This window comes from Octopus sinensis, linkage group LG25 (genome assembly GCF_006345805.1).
Source record: "Octopus sinensis linkage group LG25, ASM634580v1, whole genome shotgun sequence".
In the NCBI taxonomy this organism is placed as follows: domain Eukaryota; kingdom Metazoa; phylum Mollusca; class Cephalopoda; order Octopoda; family Octopodidae; genus Octopus; species Octopus sinensis.
Window position 1 is genome coordinate 12,613,465 of NC_043021.1, and position 22,434 is coordinate 12,635,898.

A 22,434-nucleotide genomic window follows, 5' to 3' on the forward strand; every position below is an offset into this window, starting at 1 on the left:
TGCAGTCATAGCATGACATGTAGCATTGTGCAGTAGTAGTAGTAGTAGTAGTATGGCTTGTAGTAGTGGCAAAACATGTAGCGCTGTGCAGTGATGGTATTATCATATATCACCAGGTACCCTTCTTGACACCAATTTTTTTGTTTTCCAAATTAAAGTATTTTATTCTACATCTTCACAACACTGAACTGCCAAGATACCAGACATGTACACCAACCACTATAGCATGTGATGTCAATATGAGGACATATAAATACGTATACATACATATGTTATTATATATGTGTGCAAAGGCGGAAAACTGGCAGAAACGTTAGCATGCTGGGTAAAATGCTTAGCGGTATTTCATCTGCCTTTACATTCTGAGTTCAAATTCCGCCAAGGTCGACTTTGCCTTTCATCCTTCCGGGGTCAATAAATTAAGTACCAGTTGCATACTGGGGTCAATGTAATTGACTGGCCCCTTCCTCAAAAATTTTGGTCCTTGTGCCTAGATTAGAAAAGATTATATATGTGTGTATTATATAAGTATGTGTGTGTGTGTGTGTGTATGTTTATATGTCTGTGTTTGTCCCCCCAACATCACTTGACAACTGATGCTGGTGTGTTTACATCCCCGTATCTTAGTGGTTCGGCAAAAGAGACCGATAGAATAAGTACTAGGCTTACAAAGAATAAGTTCTGGGGTTGATTTGTTTGACTAAAGGCAGCGCTCCAGCATGGCCACAGTCAAATGACTGAAACAAGTAAAGGAGTAAAAGAGTATTAATATGATGTTTGGAGCATAAATTAACAAAGAATTTTGAAGGTAGGTTTTAATTTAGAAAACTTTAAACAGAAAGTTTGTATCATATAGAACCAGAGATGGTCTCAGACATGGTATCAAAAGAGTTAAATTGATTTTGAAATCAATGAAGAATTTAACGAGGTAACTTTGTCATTATTAAACTGGTATTTGGAACATAGATTACATGAAATTTCAATGGAAGGTTTTCCTTTAAGTCACATTAACCCTTTTAATACCAACCCAGCTGAAACTGGCTCTGGCTACGGCTCTGTAGTACAAATGTCTTGTTTTCATAAATTTTGAATTAGGTGCAGGAGTGGCTGTGTGCTAAGTAGCTTGTTTACCAACCACATGGTTCCGCGTTCAGTCCCACTGCGTGGCACCTTGGACAAGTATTTTCTACTATAGCCTAGGGCTGACCAAAGCCTTGTGAGTGGATTTGGTAGACGGAAACTGAAAGAAGCCTGTCGTATATATGTATATGTATATATACATGTGTGTGCTTGTCCGCCCCCAACATCGCTTGACAACCGATGCTGGTATGTTTACGTCCCTGTAACTTAGCGGTTTGGCAAAAAGTGACCAATAGAATAAGCACTAGGCTTACAAAGAATAAGTCCTGGGGTCGATTTGCTTGACTAAATGTGGTGCTCCAGCATGGCCGCAGTCAAATGACTGAAACTGGTAAAAGAGTAAAATAGTAAACCATAGCCACAATTTGTGTTCCTAACACTAGCTGTATGATCACTAAGTTATTTTACTAAACTCTTTGTTATATTTAAAGTAATTGAAAGAGACACAGAGCATCTAAACATAAATACAGTAACAAAAGGGTTAAATCAGGAAGCTTGTATCATAAGATAAGGTGTTATCTTAGACAGATTGGTATCAAAAGGGTTAAAAATCATAATTCATCTTACCAAATTCATCAAAGACTCTCTGCCTGATCTCTCCATTATTCCTTTATTTTATAGGTTATTCATTCTTTTCTGATGGCAGTATCAAGATTTTGGCACTTTCTGGGATCCTGCTGGGCATAGGTATTTTTTTATTGTGTGTGTGTCTGTGCGTCCAAGTCAACCCTATAAAAACACAAAACAAGAATCTGGATTCAAAACTGGTACCAAACTGCTTCTGTGAAGGGCAGGGGACAATTATTTTTTGTATAACATAAATTTTTATCACTTCACCAAGTAATAATTTATATTATCTTCACAAATCATTTGATATCGTCAATGCTGATATCTGGTTTAATATTTGATACTCTTTTTCTCAACCCTCACCCATGAATTTAGTTTATAAAATAACATCTCTCTCACTGACCAATACATGTGATAACATTGAATCACTGTTTGTTTGTTTTTTGCTTTTATAGTGACTTGTTATCTCCTGCTTTATTTCTGCACGCCACTTTTGTTGAACACTCACTTACCCTTGCATTTTGATTAAGTTTGTCCTGAACATCCATGCCCATTTTCAGACATTTTAATTATCCCATGTTTCACATATTCTGAGTAACATAAGGCTTTCCTTTCATAAGTCCCAAGTCACTCTGGTGCTATTTTCCTCAACATCCATGCTTGTTTCCAGACTTTCAGTTAGCCCTTGTTTTCCATACATTCTGGATAATATAAAACTTTCCTTTCATAAGTACCAAGTTACTCTGGTGGTTGAAAAAAATGGGAATATTTATTATATATGATGCATGGACATCAGGGAAGTAAGTTCTGTGTGTCACATGTGATACATAGAATAAGTAAAGGGTTAATTAAAATACACAAGGGTTCTTAATTATATTGAATATTAACCTTTTGCCTATCCAAGTCATTTTCATAAGTTTGTCCTAAAAAATCAATGCTTGTTTTTCATATGTTCTGAATAAAATAAAACTCTTCCTTTCATAAGTTCTCAACTCATGCTGGTGGTTGAAAAAAAATTAGGAATGTGTATCATAAATGATATATGGATGACTGGGAAATAAGTCTTATGTATCACATGATACACAGGACAGGCAGAAGGTTAAGTATTTACCTGTTCACCTGAGCATTCTCATACTCTCTTGATAACTTTCCATATCATGGTAATTTCATCACCAAGACAATTGCATATTTAAGTCGTATGACCTTTGACATTACACCATCTGCTTGCTTCTTTCAATATTTTGATGTCTATAAGGCGTTAGCATGCTTATTTGGCATTTTGTCCATCTTTACGTTCTGAGTTCAGCTACTGCCGAGGTAGACTTTGCCTTTCATTCTTTCAGGGTTGGTAAATTAAGTACCAGTCAAGCACTGAGGTCAATGTAATCGACTAGCCTGCTCCGCCAAAATTTCAAATCAATATTTGATGTCTATTTTCAGCTCAACTAACTTCCCATTCTGTGGCTTTCTAAGATCACACATTTGGACTAAGAGAAACTCTTTATTATCACATGCCTGAACAACTTATTATCATCCATGCATATCCCTCAATATCACACCTTTATATCGGGTTGTCCGGAAAGTTTGTGCCGATTCATAGTAGCTTACCTTTCAACTTATTTTAGAACACGGTTGAGTCCATAAAATAGGATTTGACTACACCTCCATTCAGAGCACAGTTTAAGCTATCTTTTCGTGGAAGAAGGTTTATGTTCCTATAACCTGTGTTAATTTTGTAAACCTTTAAAATGGAAGATAAGAAAGTTCATTTTCGGCACTTGATGCTTTGGGAACCAGACAAAAATTGCTGCAGCTTGGCTGGGATGTGTTACCCCACCTTCCATATTCACCAGATATTGCTCCTTTGGATTTCCATTTATTCAGGTCTCAGCAGCTCAACTGATGCAACAACTCAAGCACATTTTTTACAAACAATAGGATCTCTCTTAACTCAAAAAGTCTTACCACTTTGTTAGCAACTGGTTTTGAAATCTCTCAAGAACTTAAATAACACTCAAAGGGAAAACATATGTGCATGCACACACGCACACACCGAAACAACCACCTGTTTTTAAACACCAGGAACTCTCTTAATTCAAAAAGTCTTGTTGCTTTGTTAGCAGCTGGCTTGAACTCTTTTAAGAACTTAAATAAAACATACATACGTGTGGGTTCCTTGTTAATGAGCTACACTAATGATCCATGTTAATGATCTTGCCTTTAACTACACTTTGCTGTGAAAATTACAATTTGGTGTAGCATTCCCCACCACCACCACCACCACCACCAGCAGTACCATCTACCCCCCATACACACACATGCAACACACCGCATTTGAGGACTTTACATCTACTGCACAGTAAAGGTTTCCATTTCATGGCTCCATTACTTCCAATTGTACAAACCAAAATAAGGATCCTCTATATAGTCGTTAGAATTGCTAGAAACAGCAGCTAATTCTCCCCTGTACCACACCCAATGTCTTAGAAAAAAAAGGACACCTTGTCTTCAGTTGAAGAAAGCGGGGGCAATGCCCCTGACCTTCTTCAGGATCTTTGAGACTGGTGGGATCATTGAAGGCTATACTCAGACCAGAAACCTGGCCTATACAACAGAATGGGGTCTACTAAAGGTACTCAAAACCTGCTGGTGACAGATTAATTCTACAACTCAAGGCCAGGAATGATCCTATCATGCAGTTTCTGTCCATCAAATATCACTCATGAAGCTTTAGTCAACCAGTAAAAGACACTTGCTCAAGGTCCCAAGTAATAGGACCAGACATAAAACTGCATAACTACCAAGCGATCTTTTTAACCCTTTAATATTTAAGCTGGTCATATCTGACTCAAATATTCTACCTGTCTCATGTTCAAATCAGTCAGATCCAGCATCTTACACCAACCCCAAAGGGTTTGACTGGCCTCTCACACCTAAACATTGAATGGCTATGGGGGTCTACCTGAATAAAATAGTAATCAAAAGCGTTCATAGATAAAAAATAGTTGAGAAACCCTGCTTTAGACTGTGGGTTCCAGTTCTTTGTATCCTGAATGCATATCCCATGACCCTTTTAACCCTTTAGTATTTAAACCGGCCATATCCGACCAAAATAGTTAATCTGTTTTATGTTCAAACTGTCCAGATCCAGGCTCTCACACCTACCCTACAATGTTATTCTACATTAAGTAATTACACCATCAAGATCTTGAAGATATGAGATAATGCATGATTAATTCAAATCAATGTGAATCAATAAGCATTGTTTGATAGAATAATCTGAACACTAAAGGGTTAAATTAAACAATTACATCATCGAAATCTCAAAGCTACAAGTTAATACTTGATCAATTCAAAACGATGAGAATAAATAAGGCATTACATTTGACAGAGCATACTTTGGAAGTATGCTGTGTGTGAGAAGACCCGGCAGGACAAGTGAGACCATAACCCGTGGCCTCTATCTGGGATGTAGCCAGTCCACTTATGCATACCTTTCCTTCTTGGGATACAAAACTCTACTTGTGAAGACCTGTTGAGGCAAGTGAAAATCAAAATCGAAATCGATCAACATCAATGGAAATTGTAGCTGTGATACCAGTGCCGGTGGTACGTAAGAAAACCATCTGAACGTGGCCGTCGCCAGCGCTGCCCCGACTGGCCTCATGCCGGTGGCATGTAAAAAGCACGATCCGATCGTGGCTGTTGCCAGCCTCACCTGGACCCCATGCCGGTGGCACGTAAAAAGCACCATCCGATTGTGACCTTTTACCAGCCCCTCGTCTGGCACATAAAGGCACCCACTACACTCATGGAGTGGTTGGTGTTAAGAAGGGCATCCAGCCGTAGAAACATTGCCAAGTCAGACTGGGCCTGGTGCAGCCTTCTGGCTTCCCAGACCCCAGTTGAACCGTCCAACCCATGCTAGCATGGAAAGCGGATGCTAAACGATGATGATGATGATGAATCTGAATGCTCTGCAGCCAACCAAGTGATCTTCATCCATGCTCTGCATCAGAATTGATCAAGTAATTCTGGATATTTCTCTGAAAGACTGGATGGTTGAGGCCTATGTGTGTGTGTGTGTGGGGGGGGGTTCTAAACACCAATAATAACTTATAATAGTCACATGACAGTTTTTCTCTTCTCTTTTCTGTGTTTCAAACCCAGGCAGGATACCATGGATCAACAAATGTGCTTCACTGGCTCCTCGCTCACACGACTGTTAGGGCCGCCGCTGCTGCTGGTGATAAAACTGCTGCTGCTGTTGGTCCAAATACTCAAGATGGTGATTTTGTCTTTCGTATTTATTCTTACTTTTTACCGTTGCTCTTAATACAAAAGTGAACTGGCAGAATCATTAGAGCGTCGGACAAAATACTTCATAGTATTTGTTCCAGCTCTCAACAATCTGAGTTCATATCCCACCAGAGTCAGCTTTACTTTTCATCCTTTATCTACTACTCTGCTTAATTAAGCCTCACACTCTCTCCTGAGCATAGGCCATTGACACCTTTTCCCCACCGTTCTCAACTCTTGGATGTCTTTTCTGCTTCTTTCCAGTTGGACCCCTGCTTTTCCAGCTCAGCATCAATATCTAACCACCAGCTATTTTCAGGATGTCTTCTCTTGTCTTATTTGTGGCTTTCAAGTCAGGTCCTGATGAGTAATGCAGGATATTAGTTCCCTCACTTTCAAATTTTGAAGCTATCTGACACCTTGCTGACAAAGGACTGAGACATCTGGCACCTTGCTGTGCTCAAGAAGACCTGTCTGTGACAGCAGAATAGATACAGGTGCTGGTGCCACATAAAAAGCACCCAGTACACTCTGTAAAGCGGTTGGTGTTAGGAAGGGCGTCCAGCTGTAGAAACCTTGCCCAAAGCATATACTGAAGTCTGGTGCAACCCTTGGCCTTACAGGATCTGGTCAAACCATCCAACCCATGCCAGCATGGAAAACAGACATTAAACAATGATGATGTGTTGTATGTTTTCCTGAGGAATGGCCTTCTCCCAGATTTTGAATTGTTGTCAATGCTTCTGTGACTTTGCTTTTTCTTGGTATGGGTGTTAGCCTTATGCAAACCCCTTTTTATCTCAGGGACGAAGATGATCCATATTCATTTGGCTTCTACCCTTTGACTTGCCCAGCATGGGAGGCCCTACTAGAAACTTGCACTCCACTGGCATAGCTCTCAGGGTCATCAAGGCATGCAAACCATCACATCATAACAAGGACTGGACCTTGTGATGGCTGTTATCCTTTAGGGGTTGATAAAAATGTATTAATCCAGATTAATGACTTGGAAGAACTGTTAGAGAGATGGAGGTGATGCCTTGTAATTTTTGTACTGGCTCAGTAACACATGTGATGACTATTCCATTACAATTAATATGCCTTCACATTGAAACTAGGACTCTCATAATAGTCAACATTTTGCCACATTCCAGCTAATACCTCTCACATTTTAGTTAATGCTATTTCACATTACAATTAAGACCATTGTTAAAACTCTGTCACATCGTAGTGAGGAAAAGTTAGCTGACATTAGAGTTAACCTTTTAGCATTTAAGCCAGCCATATCCAGCCCAAAATGTTCTGTCTGTTTTATGTTCAAACTTGCCAGAACTGATCTCTCACACCTACCTGACAATGTCATTCAAATCATAAACAATCACATAGAAATCTCAAAGCTCCAAGATACTTTTTTACTCTTACTTGTTTCAGTCATTTGACTGCAGCCATGCTGGAGCACTGCCTTTAGTCGAGCAAATCGACCCCAAGACTTATTCTTTGGAAGCCTAGTACTTATTCTATCAGTCTCTTTTGCCGAACCGCTAAGTTACGGGGAGGTAAACATACCAGCATCAGTTGTCAAGCAATGTTGGGGTGAAAAACACAGACACACAAACATACACACACACACACACACATATATATATATATATATATATATATATATACGACGGGCTTCTTTCAGTTTCCATCTACCAAATCCACTTACAAGGCTTTGGTCGGCCCAAGGCTATAGTAAAAGACACTTGCCCAAGGTGCCATGCAGTGGGGACTGAACCCGATACTATGCAGTTTGTAAGCAAGCTACTTACCACACAGCCACTCCTACACCTTTAATGCATGATCAGTTCAAAACAATGAGAATAAATATGCATTACATTTGGCAGAGTAATCTGAATGCTAAAGGGTTATAGCTAAGACCCCCATCAAGTTTAATCAGTTCCTAAATACATGAAACAGAAGACTAACTTGGCCATTGTCAATGTCACATTGTTCAATTAAAAGGGAGTGGAAACACAGTGGGGCACCTAGCCGCAAAGAGAGGCAAAGCAGAATGTTTCAGCTGTTATCTGAACTATGGAGGAAATCTAAAAATCACCAACGCAATGAATGACACCCCTATGGACCTTGCCAAAAGCTCTGGACATTTAGGGATCATGCAGAAAGCTGGTAAGTTTATAATAAACACACGTCTTTTGATTTCAGTATTTCCAGTTTTGCTTTTGTTATTCTTCAGGCTGGGCAAACATGTTTCGGTGGAATTCTGGTTTAAATACTTCATACAACCCCTTGTAATTTTCTCATGTTTTGGAATTTCCGGAAAACTTTTGCAAATTTGTGTTCTACATACAGGAATTTATACTCTTTACTCTCTCACTTGTTTCAGTCATTTGACTGTGGCCATGCTGGAGCACCGCCTTTAGTTGAGCAAATCGACCCCAGGACTTATTCTTTGTAAGTCTAGTATTTATTCCAATAGTCTCTTTTGCCAAACCGCTAAGTTACAGGGACGTAAACACACCACTATCGGTTGTCAAGCGATGTTGGGGGGACAAACAAACACACACGCACATATATATATATATGTATACGACAAGCTTCTTTCAGTTTCTGTCTACCAAATCCACTCACAAGGCTTTGATCAGCCTGAGGCTATAGTAGAAGACACTTGCCCAAGGTGCCATGCAGTGGGAATGAACCCAGAACCATGTGGTTGGTAAGCAAGCTACTTATCACACAACCATGCCTGACAAAGAATATTTTTTTTAAATATTTCAAACTCACCCCATCCTCAATCCTTAAACTTCCACTCTTTTTTGAATTTCTTTTTAAAAATCAGTTTGAAATATGGACAGTCCGAATTTTTTGCTTAAATCCCAGCAATGGATCATTAAATGTGTTTACGGGGAGAAAAATATTGAAAAAACATCAATACATGTCAGAGTGACAAAGAAACAAGAAAGGTATCAGGTGGTCATGGGATGTGCTAAAAATAACAGCTAAATGGCCCTTAAATCACAATTTTTTTCTTTTTTTTTTGCAAAATGGAATGAATTATTGTGTAGAACACAAATTTGCGAAAATTCTCTGAAAATTTCAAAAAATGAAAAAGCGATGAGAGCTTATCTGGGGTGCTATTGGGTGCTTGAACCAGAATTCTGGCCATGTTTCATCTGGTTTGCTTATAGGAGTGGGCAGTGGGGCAGGAGGGAGTCAAATAATGTTTTGATTGGGACTTGGTTGGTTCTTTAGATAAAGCAGAAGAATGATGAAGAGAAGTAGGAGGAAGATCATCATCGTCATCCTCATCACCACCACTACAACCATCATCATCATCACCATCATCATTATCACCATCACCATCATTATCATCATCGTAATTATCACCATCATCATCAGCATCATTTATTGTCTGTTTTCTACACTGGGATGAGTTGGACAGATTGACAAGATCCAGTGAACCATCACAGGAGTGTTTTGGGTTCCAATGTCAGCTTTGAGATGTTTTCTATGGCTGGATGTCCTTCCTAACTTTTATGGAAATGCTTTACACAGCTATGTCACTAGTGAGGTTTTACCAAGCAACTAGCAAGACAAGACCCACATCAATTTAGGATGGAGTAGTATTGAGGCGGGGTGGCACACACAGAGACACCAACACTCATGCAAGTCCTCATACACACACTCTCACAAGCCTTCATACACACATACAAACGCACAGTCACACACACTTTCACAAGCTTTCATACACACACATACACACACTCTCACAAGCCTTCATACACACAGTCACGCAAACTTTCACAAGCTTTCATACACACACTTACACACACTCTCACAAGCCTTCATACACACATACAAATGCACAGTCACATACACTTTCACAAGCTTTCATACACACGCAAACACACATACATACACTCACACAAGCCCTCATACACACACATAGAGACACGCGCACAGGTACACACATACTCTCACAAGTCTTCATAGACACACAAACACACACTCACACTAGCCTTCGTACACATACACACATTCTCACAAACCTTCATACATGCACACAAACACATATTTACGCACACTCACACACAAGCCCTCATACATATACACACACACAATCACTCACATTAGACTCCCATACATCACCTTGTACACACATTCCACTCGTTCAAACACCACCCTTAATAACTCAACAATACCACCCCATGTCACAAATTTCACACAAATACCCCTTGTCTACATCTACCACACCTTCAAAAGACCCCCCTCCCTCACAAACTACACCCTCATACCCCTGCATATCACACCTGTAAATCTCACAGATATTCCCCACTTACACACTGTACTTACAAGCCTCCACATACATACACACATACATCCTGTATGCACAAACACACACTCTTATAATTTATGCACGAGCATACATTAACATACATAATGTTGTCGTATCACTTACATCTGCCTATATTTTATCTGTTTCGGTCATAGGGTTGTGACCATAAAATATTAATACTTTACACTGACAAGAAGACACAGACACATGCACATACTCAGCTCTAAGCAAGCACACACACACACACACACACACACACAGACACTTGCATACACACACACTTACACACACTCACATACACACACATACACACTCACACACATTCTCACACTCACATGCACACACACTCACATACTCACAGACACACCCACACACACACTCACAGATTCATACACGCACTCACACAGACACCAACATCCTCTCAACGATTAGCTAGAGATGATTTTTAAAATGAGAATATTTGAAATAAACTTGACTGCTCTCACTAACAAGAACACTAAAAATGAACCTGATCGCTCTCAAAAATTAAGTAAGAAAACCAGAAAAATAATCCAGAATCTTTGTCTGGTACCAGATTGATCCCAAAATCTAACCAGTTTGTGCCAGTCACAAGGCCAAACATCCCTGAAAGTTTTGTTCGAATCAGTCCAGTGGTTCTTGAGATATCTTGTCCACATACAAACAAACAAATACGACTGAAAACAATACTTCTGCCTTCGCTAAGGTGGAGGTAATAAGTACTAAGCTTTAAAAAAAAAAAGATAAGTCCTGAGATCAATTTTGTTCAACTAAGAAACCCTTCAGGAGTGGCTGTGTGGTATGTAGTTTGTTTACCAACCACATGGTTCTGGGTTCAGTTCCACTGCATGGCACCTTGGGCGAGTGTCTTTTACTATAGTTTTGGGCTGACCAAAGCCTTCTGAGTGGATTTTGGTAGACGGAAACTGAAAGAAGCCCGTCGTAAAAAGCACCCACTACACTCATGGAGTGGTTGGCGTTAGGAAGGGCATCCAGCCGTAGAAACACTGCCAGATCAGACTGGACCTGGTGCAGCCTTCTGGCTTCCCAGACCCCAGTTGAACCGTCCAACCCATGCTAGCATGGAAAGCGGACACTAAACGATGATGATGATGATGATGATGATGATGATATTTATGTGTTTGTATCTTTGTGTCTGTGTTTGTCCCCTGCCATCATCGCTTGACAACCGATGCTGGTGTGTTTGTGACCCCATAACTTAGCGGTTCAGCAAATCAACTGATAAAATAAGTACTAGGCTTACAACGAATAAGTCTGGGAGGGTCAATTTGTTCGACTAAAGGTGGTGCTCCAGCATGGCCGTAGTCAAATGAGAGAACCAATGTGGCAAAAGATAATTTACAATCTAGTTTATTTCAGAAGTATATTTACATACATTTTCCAATTATACACCCAACCAATATGCACGTAGGAATTCATGTATAAACACTCTCTTACACACAGACACAGGTTCAAGTGTTGCATATACTCATATATGTTGTATTTGCTTGGCTATAACGGTATGAAGCGACAAACTCCCCCCCTTTTATTTTCATGTTACACCTGGCAACGGAATTATTCTTAACACACCTTTGCTTCTTTAGTAAACATGTTTGTTTGCAGTATTTACAAAAAAAAAAACAAATAATTTTTAAAAGGCCTGTGAATTTTGTATAGAATATTGCTGGGGCTAACACTGGTCACAACTTCCATTTGGGCAGACCTTCAAAATGTGTTTATGCACTTATTGTTGTTGACGTCATCATTTGTGGTGGTGGTGGTCATTGTGGTTTTGGTGGTGGTGGTCATGGTTGTTGTTGTTGTTAAGCAACAAGACGGGTAAGGGTGATTAGGTGATGGTCTAAGGCTTAGGGGCAGGAGACCCCACACCTTGGAAAAAAAAAAAACTTTGGTCGTCTTGTTGTAGTCGAGGGCTCTTCGTTGACGCCCGACACCACTGGGAGGTGGCCCTTGAAGTCACTGGAAATGGAGATCTCCAGGTCCAAATTCTTGGATGACTGATGATGATGGTGGTGGTGGTGGTGGTGGTGGTGGTGGTGTTGGGGTTGGCACTGATGGCTATGGTGATTGTACAGTATCAGCATTGTTGCCTTGCCTCACCTCAGCCCAAATCAAGCAGACTGATGACCAAAAGCATTGTAGCCAGCCATGACTTCCCCACTTTTTATTTCTCTTTGTACAGCTAAGATTACATTTGCTCTGTTACGTATCCTTCCATTTTTAAAACGGTATGGAGTGATTCAAGTGACATTTGGTTGCAATTTCTTATTTCTTTATTGCCCACAGGGGACTAAACATAGAGGGGACAAACAAGGACAGACAAACAGATTAAGTCAATTACATCGACCCCAGTGCATAACTGGTACTTGATTTATAAAGGCGACGAGCTGGCAGAAACGTTACCACGCTGGGCAAAATGCTCAGCGGTATTTCGTCTGTCGTTACGTTGTGAGTTCAAATTCCGCCACGGTCAACTTTGCCTTTCATCCTTTCAGGGTCGATAAATTAAGTACCAGTTACACACGGGTCGATGTAATCGACTTAATACCTATGTCTGTCCTTGTTTGTCCCCTCTATGTTTAGCCCCTTGTGGGTAATAAAGAAATAGGTACTTGATTTATCAACCCCCAAAAGGGATGAAATGCAAAATCGACCTTGGTAGAATTTGAGCTCAGAATGTCAAGATAGATGAAATACTGCTAAGCATTTCACCCGGCGTGCTAACGTTTCTGCCAGCTTGCTGCCTTGGTTGCCATTTCTAGCAGGTTTATAGACTGCATGGAGGTCCACTCATTAGCTTGCATTGTTGTTGTTGTTGTTGTTTTAGCCCTGTATCACAGTCCAACAGAGACCAATCCAAACTTCTTTCCAACTATGGTTAGCATACAGGAAACAACACACTCTGATGTGGCCTATTCCAAGATACTAATGTCCAATTTGAAAGAGATTTGTCTATATCATTATCAGCATCATCATCATTTAACGTTAGTTTTCCATGTTGGCATGGCTGGGACAGTTTGTCTGGAGCCTGGTAGGGCCAAGGTCTGCACCAGTCTCCATTGTCTGCTCTGATGTAGTTTCTACGGCTGGGTGCCCTTTCTAACGCCAACCATGTCAATGATTTTTATGTGTCACCAGCACTGGTGTCAATTCTGATGTGTGTGTGTGTGTGTGTATATATATATATATATATACATATGTATGTCATGTATGTCATTATTCAGTTTTATTTCAAGATTTCTTGCCAATAGAGAAAGAGCCAGTTTCTAACCTAGATTCAAAGCTCTTTCATTGGAATTTCAACATCAACAACGGGGTATTTTTGTTTGTATATATGTATGTACATATGTTTGTATTCTCATGCATGTAGTTGCATATCTAGACATGCTCATATATATTTAAATGCTAAACTTCTGGAAAGTTTTACAGATTTTTACAGTTCCAGTGATGCATTGGATCTGTAGTCTTCGAATTAGCTTTCTCCTTCCTGGTTTTGAGAATCCTAATTACTCAAGATTGGTATTTAGGCAGTGTGTTACATATCAAAGGGCCCCAATAATTACAGCTATAAATATGAACTTGTAATCTGGATAGAGTAACTGCAGATTTCTCAGTAGTTCAGCATAGGTATTCTGTCTGTCTGTATGTATGTTTTTATGTATGTTACAATCAAGAAGATGAATCACATTGACCTTTTTGTGTGCACAGTTTCTGACAGACCATGCCTTTCTTTTGCTGGGCTCAAATCTCATTTGCGAACCCATGGAAAACGAACCTCCACCAACTATTCTGCCTATATATCTGTGCACACCTTTCAATGCAATGTATGCCAGAAGGTTTGCAAATCTAATGGAAGTCTCAAATGACAATTTAAGATCGACAAAGATCAGAACTTATCTGCAGTTCTAGGTGGTCCAAATCAGATATGCAATCTATGTGGGTGTCTTTTCAGAACATTGTCTGGTTTAAAAAGCCATATCAGATGCCACGATGGTGCTAAGGTGTAGGTACAGGAGGTGGTCAAACTCTGCATAAGGAATAGACAACCACCATGTATGTATTTCATTTCATTTAGTCTAGTTTCAGCTCACAAGCTGTGGCCATGCTGGGGCACTGCCATTCGGTGTTGCTACATGATTTTGCTTCACGAATGCTTTTTAGCAATTGATATTTGGTGCATGAGAGAGTTTGATGCAGCTGCTCTCATCTGCACCTCCTGCCGTGAAGTTGGTTCATCTGGGACACCTGACAGGAAGAGGTCCAGCTTTATTTTAAAGACATGTATGTATGTATGTATGTATGTATGTATGTATGTGTACCGTATATGTAACCCATACTATGTTCCTTTCATAGATCCACATGAAAAGAATAAGTAGACATACTTATCCATTTCCATGATTCCTTCTTTTTCTCTCTGTTTTCAGTCAACAAAGAAATTATGTGCCCAGTTTGTGAGAAAGAGTCCCAGCAAGGTAACTCTCGTCGTCTTTCAGGGGATTCCTCAGAAAACCTGTTTCCCACACAACAAATCCAGAGGCACAGGCTAAGTTTACCCTTGCCCCTACCTAAAGGGTTAGTATGAAAGTTTAATTTGTTAACCTTTTATTAAATATGTCACCTGTCATCAGTAGGGAATATTACTAGGGCTTAAAAGAATAGAAATAATCAAGTTCTCTCTCTTTATCTTTCTGTGCTTCTCTCTCTTTCTCTCTGTATACATACATACACCTATTTACACACACACATATATATATACATATATTCATGTGCATGCATGCATATATATATAAGTACTAGCAGAGTTACCCGGCATTGACCATGTTACATACAATTGAAGAATTAGACTTTTCTGTTATATTTTCTGTAATGAACTGGAATACCTATGTTTCGAATTTCATGAGAATTGCAGATTCGAGTTATTTCCCTCTTTACACACACACACCATTCTCACATACGCATGCACAAGATTAAATTCGTTTGACCGGGTCACTGTCATTATCTCCCTTTCATTCAATCTCTTTCTTCTGGCTATTTCGTCTTGTTAATTCCTACAAAAAAGTTTTCCTCTCTCTGTTTTTTTCATTCTCTCTCCTTTTTTTCCCTCTTATTCCTTCCTATCGAAGAGCCTAGGTCTGAAACATTAAAGACTTTTCCACTCTTCCCAAGCATCAAACCAATACACTTGCTTGTGATCCTAAGCACATACAAAACATCCAAGGGTGTTTTGTTTTTTTTTCCTATGGAGATACGATGCTCAGGTCATATAAATATAAATTTAGTATTTCCTGAGTATCAATTGAAACAGCTGTAAGGGAAGTTGATTAATTTACTGTTAATAATAAACAATTATTAACTTCTCAATCTCCATTTTCTTTTTCTTCTTCTATATGAATATAAACCATATGTTTATATATATATATATATATATATTATTTTAAGGAAATTAATTCCCCAAATATACTAGGTATTGAACCAGTATTTCCTTGGATAAAACCATCCCTTTATGAGGTTAACACAACCTCTAACCGTATATATATATATAATATATACATGCATGTATAATATTCTCTCTTCTGTTTTTACCTCTTCAGAAAAACCCAACTGGAATTATATGTGCAATGTCAGTGGAATGGAGAAGCAGTAGAATAGGAGAGAGAATTGGCACCAGCTTCAAGGAACAAAACACATACTACAAATTGAAAATTCCTAGGAATATAGTTTACCTTTTTCTTGAACAAATTTTTACGAAACATCCCAACTACGAGTTTTGTTTAATCTTGAAAATAATCAAAAATCCAGAGCGACTTATTTAGTAAAATAACCACTTTTTTGGGGTGCTTTTTTTTTCATTATTAAACTGTTTGTTTGGAATATAATATTAATCTAATGTTCAAGACTTTGGAATTGGCTTTTTTGTATAGTAGAACTAGTGCCGGTCTCAGGTAAATTAGTGTAGAAAGGGTTAAGGACAGAAAGGGAAATGTGACTATGTGCCATAAGAAGGAATAATTCTGAAATCTTTTGCATTTCACAATTCTTCATTGACAAAAGCTGAAAGAAAAGATAGTTCTTTCTTCTTTTCTTTCCTTTTTCCTTTCTGTCTTTCTTTCTTTCTTTTTTCCTTTCTTTATTTTTCCTCCTTTCTTTCTGTATATGTATATCTGTCTGTCTATATATATATATATATATATATATATATATATAAAACCAAATATTAGTGCGGAATTATTGGTACCTCAACTTAAGTACCTAATTAATCTTCGTCAACCAACCAAATATGTATATATATATAAGAAAAGAACATGGGTAGTGACATGGTACTCTTCTATTTCATGTTACACACACATACATATATATATATATATATAAAGAGTTGAAATAAACAGAAAACAAATTATTGATATTTCAGATATTTCATTATGTATGTTTCAATAACCAATAAAGTACACATCATTTCATCAGATGGAAAACATTGAAATGCTACTCTTATACATCAAAGAATCCTGCTTCAACCAAAAAGAAAAAAAATGAACATAAGTGATTTTAACGAGGAGGTCTGAGAGAGACCATAAGATATATCAAAAGAAATAAAAATTAATAGTAAAAAAATAGGAAACAAAAATAAAATAAGCCCACACACACACACACATATATATATATACATGTATCCCATTCATACATATATACTGGACAACAGCTCAGCAATTGCATCTTTTTTGTTAATGCTTTTCAATTTAGGATTCACTTCCACCATATGTGATACTTTCATAAGTTTTCTCCATAAGGTGGTGAGCTGGCAGAATCATTAGCACGCTGGGCAAAATGCTTAGTGGCCTTTCATCTGTTTTCACGTTCTGAGTTCAAATCCTGCCAAGGTCAACTTTGTCTTTTGTCCTTTCAGGATCAATAAAATAAGTACCAACGGAATATTGGGGTTGATGTAATCATCTTACTCGTGTCCCCGAAATTGCTGGACATGTGCTAAAATATGAAATCAACATCTCTATTACCATGAACAATATCTACCTATCTTCCTTGGTCCACTACAAGCTAGTGACTCCCATTCTTATCTCCACTGCTTTTCTTCTCACCCCTAAACACACTAAATCTACCATGCATTTCTCTCAATTCCTTTGACTTTGCCAGCATTGATTTGGATTTTGAACCCCTAATGCCAAACAGTGCAGTAATTCTTTCTGAATCGGGGGTACCCACAATCAGTTGTGGACCCTGCTGTCCCCCATTGACTGTGCCGTTGCTTTCCTACCCTCTTTATGCACATATACAGATTGTATACTACTCTCTCATCTTCCATCCATGCGTCTTCCCATTGAAAGATAAACTCAATTGCAACTTCCATTTTCTACTTTCCGATCCCATAATCACTCCAGTCTTTCTCACGCAGCCTCTCCTTGCCATTTTTTTAAAGGCAAAGAGAGGTGGTGCAGGAAAACCTTAGAAATATCCCAGTAAGAAGCTCCTCAGCACCCAGCCCCATGCACTTTTAAATGTACTCAATGATGATACACCTGCCTGTATGTTAACAATACAACTACCATCACTGGACCTAAGACACAACATCATATCGGTTTCAAATTTTGGTACAAGGCCAGCAATTTTAGGGGAGGGGAAGTCAATTACATCGACCTCAGTAGTCAATTGGTAAATGTTTTATCAACTCTAGAAGAACGAAGGACAGAGCTGACCTCGACAGTATCTGAGCTCAGAACATAAAGCACTGGAAGAAATGCCACTGAGCATTTTGCCTGGTGCAGTAATGACTCTGCTATTACAACCATGGTAATAATGCAGGTACCGTACTTAAATCATGTCATCACCTGACATAAAGCCACATTCCTCAATACTATTCCCTCCTAGGCTGAGATGGGTCTTGCCTTGCAAGTTACTTGGTAAAACCTCACTAGTGCTATAATCATGTAAAAAGCATTATCCAGTACACTGTACTGTAAAGTGGTTGGCATTAGAAAGGGCATCCAGCTGTAGAAACAATGTTGAAACAGACATTGGAGCCTGGTGCAATCCTCTGGCTTGCCAGCCCCTGTTGAACTGAGCCTGGTGCAATCCTCTGGCTTGCCAGCTCCTGTTGAACTGTCCAACCCATGCCAGCATGGCAAGCAGATTTTCAATGATGATGATGATGATGAATATGTATCAAGATGTAGTAAATGATAGTATGTATGTATAATGATGCTTAAGAAAACAGACAATGGAAAAAGAAAGACTGTAGGATGTAAACTGTCATGAAGACCCACTCACCACAACAAAATTGAGATCCTAAAACTAAGGTGCCACATAAAAAGAGCGTTGGTGTGAGTGCAGGTGCCATGTATAAAGCACTGGTGCTGATGCCACATAAAAAGCACTGCTTATGGTGCCATGTAAAAGCATTGGTAATAGTACCATGTAAAAAGCACTGGTAATAGTGCCATGTATAAAGCATTGGTAATAGTGCCACATAAAAAGCACTGGTAATAGTGCCATGCATAAGCACTGGTGATGGTGCTACATAAAAAGCACTGCTGATGGTGCCATGTAAAAAGCACTGCTTATGGTGCCATGTAAAAGCATTGGTAATAGTACCATGTAAAAAGCACTGGTAATAGCGCCATGTATAAGCATTGGTAATAGTGCCACATAAAAAGCACTGGTAATAGTGCCATGTATAAAGCACTGGTGATGGTGCTACATAAAAAGCACTGCTGATGGTGCCATGTAAAAAGCACTGCTTATGGTGCCATGTAAAAGCATTGGTAATAGTACCATGTAAAAAGCACTGGTATAGCGCCATGTATAAAGCATTGGTAATAGTGCCACATAAAAAGCACTGGTAATAGTGCCATGTATAAGCACTGGTGCTGATGCCACATAAAAAGCACTGCTTATGGTGCCATGTAAAAGCATTGGTAATAGTACCATGTAAAAAGCACTGGTAATAGTGCCATGTATAAAGCATTGGTAATAGTGCCACATAAAAAGCACTGGTAATAGTGCCATGCATAAAGCACTGGTGATGGTGCTACATAAAAAGCACTGCTGATGGTGCCATGTAAAAGCACTGCTTATGGTGCCATGTAAAAGCATTGGTAATAGTACCATGTAAAAAGCACTGGTAATAGCGCCATGTATAAAGCATTGGTAATAGTGCCACATAAAAAGCACTGGTAATAGTGCCATGTATAAAGCACTGGTGATGGTGCTACATAAAAAGCACTGCTGATGGTGCCATGTAAAAAGCACTGCTTATGGTGCCATGTAAAAGCATTGGTAATAGTACCATGTAAAAAGCACTGGTAATAGCGCCATGTATAAAGCATTGGTAATAGTGCCACATAAAAAGCACTGGTAATAGTGCCATGTATAAAGCACTGGTGATGGTGCTACATAAAAAGCACTGCTGATGGTGCCATGTAAAAAGCACTGGCGCCACATAAAAAGCAGTGGTATTGGTGTCATGTAAAAAATACTGGTGATGGTGCCACATAAAAAGCACCCAGTGCACTCTGTAAAGTGGTTGGCATTAGGAAGGGCCATCAAGCTGTAGAAACCAAGCTAAAGCAGACTAAGGAACCTGGTGTGGCCCTGGCCTTGCCAGTTCCTGTCAAGCCATTCCATCCATGCCAGCTCCGAAAACACATGGTAAATGTTGAGGATGGTGATTCATGTAATAATGATAATAATAATTCTTTCTGCTAGAGGCACAATGCCTGTATTTCAGCGGTAGGAGAGCTAGTCGACTACACTGACCCCTGCCCTCTCCCTCAGTGAACAACTGGTACTTATTTTAACATCCCAGAAAGAATGAACGGTAAAGTCAACCGCTGCAGAATTTGAACTCAGAAACACAAAGATGAAAGAGATACCACCAAGTGTTTTACCTGAGGAACTAACAATGCTATCAGTTCACCTCCTTAATTATAATTATAACTGGCAGTATCGCTCGGGTTTGTAAGGGAAATAACTATATAAGCATTTTTAGAGATGTAAAGTATAATAGCCATCTCAATATGGCTAACCACAAGGGGGGGGGGTTACTGTAGCTTTTTACGTTCTGAGATTTAATAATAAATTTTTAGAGAGTTACTTCCCTTATATATGCCAAAAATGCATTAAAAATGGGAAAAAATTATGGTAAATTTTTTTTTAAATCGTAGACTCATCATAGACGCGCACTAATACCCAGAAGGGCTCGATATGAATCACGACTATAAGATACCCGGTTTTGGTTAAACTGCACCGCAAAATGTGGGAGTAGTTAGGAATCTAAATCGAAGGGGACAGACACCACACATCCTCAATTTTATATATAAAGATAATGACAACAGAAATCAGGGTTAAGACCCAAAACTCTGAAATATTTCAAAAACCTACATAAAACATGTAATGGGGCCAAGAAACAACCAAGATAACGAATTCCACTGTGACATGAAATAATTAGTCGATTTATTATAACGAATAAAAAGCACGTGTTTCGTTTGTTGAAATTACTGTGTAGTTAAGAAGTTCACTTAGTAACTATATGGTTTCAGGTTCAATCCCACTGCATGGCACTTTCAGCGACTGTTTTCTAATATAGCCCTCAATGGACCAATGTCTTCTGAGTGAATATGGTTGATGGAAACTGTGAGGAAGCCCATCATGTATATATATGTATATAAGGTATATTTTTTTATTCATTTATTTGTTTCAGTCATTTGACTGCGGCCATGCTGGAGCACCGCCTTTAGTTGAACAAATTGACGCCCAGGACTTATTCTTTGTAAGCCCAGTAACTTATTCTATCGATCTCTTTTGCCAAACCACTAAGTTACAGGGACGTAAGCACACCAACATCGGTTATCAAACGGATGAAGGTGGTGAGCTAGCAGAAATGTTAGCACACCAGGCAAAATACTTAGTGGTATTTTGTCTGTCTTTACATTCTGACTTCAAATTCCACCGAGGTCAACTTTACCTTTCGTCCTTTCGGGGTCGGTTAAATAAGTATCAGTTACGCACTGGGGTCGATGTAATCGACTTAATCCAATTGTCTGTCCTTGTTTGTCCTCTCTGTGTGTAGCCCCTTGTAGGCAGTAAAGAAATAAGAAACGTTAGGCATAGGAGTGGCTGTGTGGTAAGTAGCTTGTTTACGAACCACATGGTTCCGGGTTCAGTCCCACTGTGTGGGAACTTGGGCAAGTGTCTTCTACTATAGCCTCAGGCCGACCAAAGCCTTGTGAGTGGATTCGGTAGACGGAAACCGAAAGAAGCCCATCGTATATATGTATATGTATATATATATATATATATTATATATATATATATATATATATATATATATATGTATGTGTGTGTATATGTTTGTGTGTCTGTTTGTCCCCCCAACATCACATGACAACCGATGCTAGTGTTTACATCCCCGTAACTTAGCGGTTCGGCAAAAGAGACCAATAGAATAAATAGTAGGCTTACAAAGAACAAGTCCTGGGGTTGATTTGCTCAACTAAAGCTCCAGCATGGCCACAGTCAAATAACTGAAACAAGTAAAAGAGTTAGCACACCAGGCAAAATGCTTAGTGGTATTTCATCTGTCTTAACGTTCTATGTTCAAATTCCACCAAGGTCAACTTTGCCTTTTGTCCTTTCAGGGTCGATAAATTAAGTACCAGTTGCATACTGGGGTCAATCTAATTGACTGCCCCCCCTCCCCCAAAATTCCGAGCCCTGTGCCTAGAGTAGAAAAGAATATTAAAACAGATGAGGGAAGGTGTTTGAATTGTCGCAGGTACAGTTTATTTAATGGCATAGGGATGAATGTTAAGAAAGATAACGCAAACTGAGTTTATTAACGAAAGCTAATTCACAAACGCATATACATTTAAAATGAATATTCAATGAAATCTAATGCATAAATTTTATGTGTTTGCAATTAGATTATAATTCCAGACAGAACAAATGGTGGGGGGAAAGGGGAGAAAGAGGTTGTATCAAAGAGTTTCAGACTAGTTAAGATGAATTTGATCAGAGAAAATGCTTAAATAGTCTTGACTATTAAT

At 39.0% G+C, this 22,434-nt stretch overlaps 1 protein-coding gene across 1 annotated transcript in view; it reads left to right on the forward strand.

Moving 5' to 3' along the window:
• Window positions 1-16,268, forward strand: part of LOC115224567 (ankyrin repeat and protein kinase domain-containing protein 1-like) — a 30,873-nt gene extending 14,605 nt beyond the window's left edge. Inside the window, exons 6-9 of the mRNA XM_029795492.2 lie at window positions 5,878-5,995; window positions 8,011-8,175; window positions 14,806-14,953; window positions 15,973-16,268. Coding sequence (XP_029651352.1) covers window positions 5,878-5,995; window positions 8,011-8,175; window positions 14,806-14,953; window positions 15,973-16,030 — 489 coding nt within the window. The 3' untranslated portion in view covers window positions 16,031-16,268. The remainder of the gene's footprint in view (window positions 1-5,877; window positions 5,996-8,010; window positions 8,176-14,805; window positions 14,954-15,972) is intronic.
• The last annotated feature ends 6,166 nt before the right edge of the window (window positions 16,269-22,434 follow it).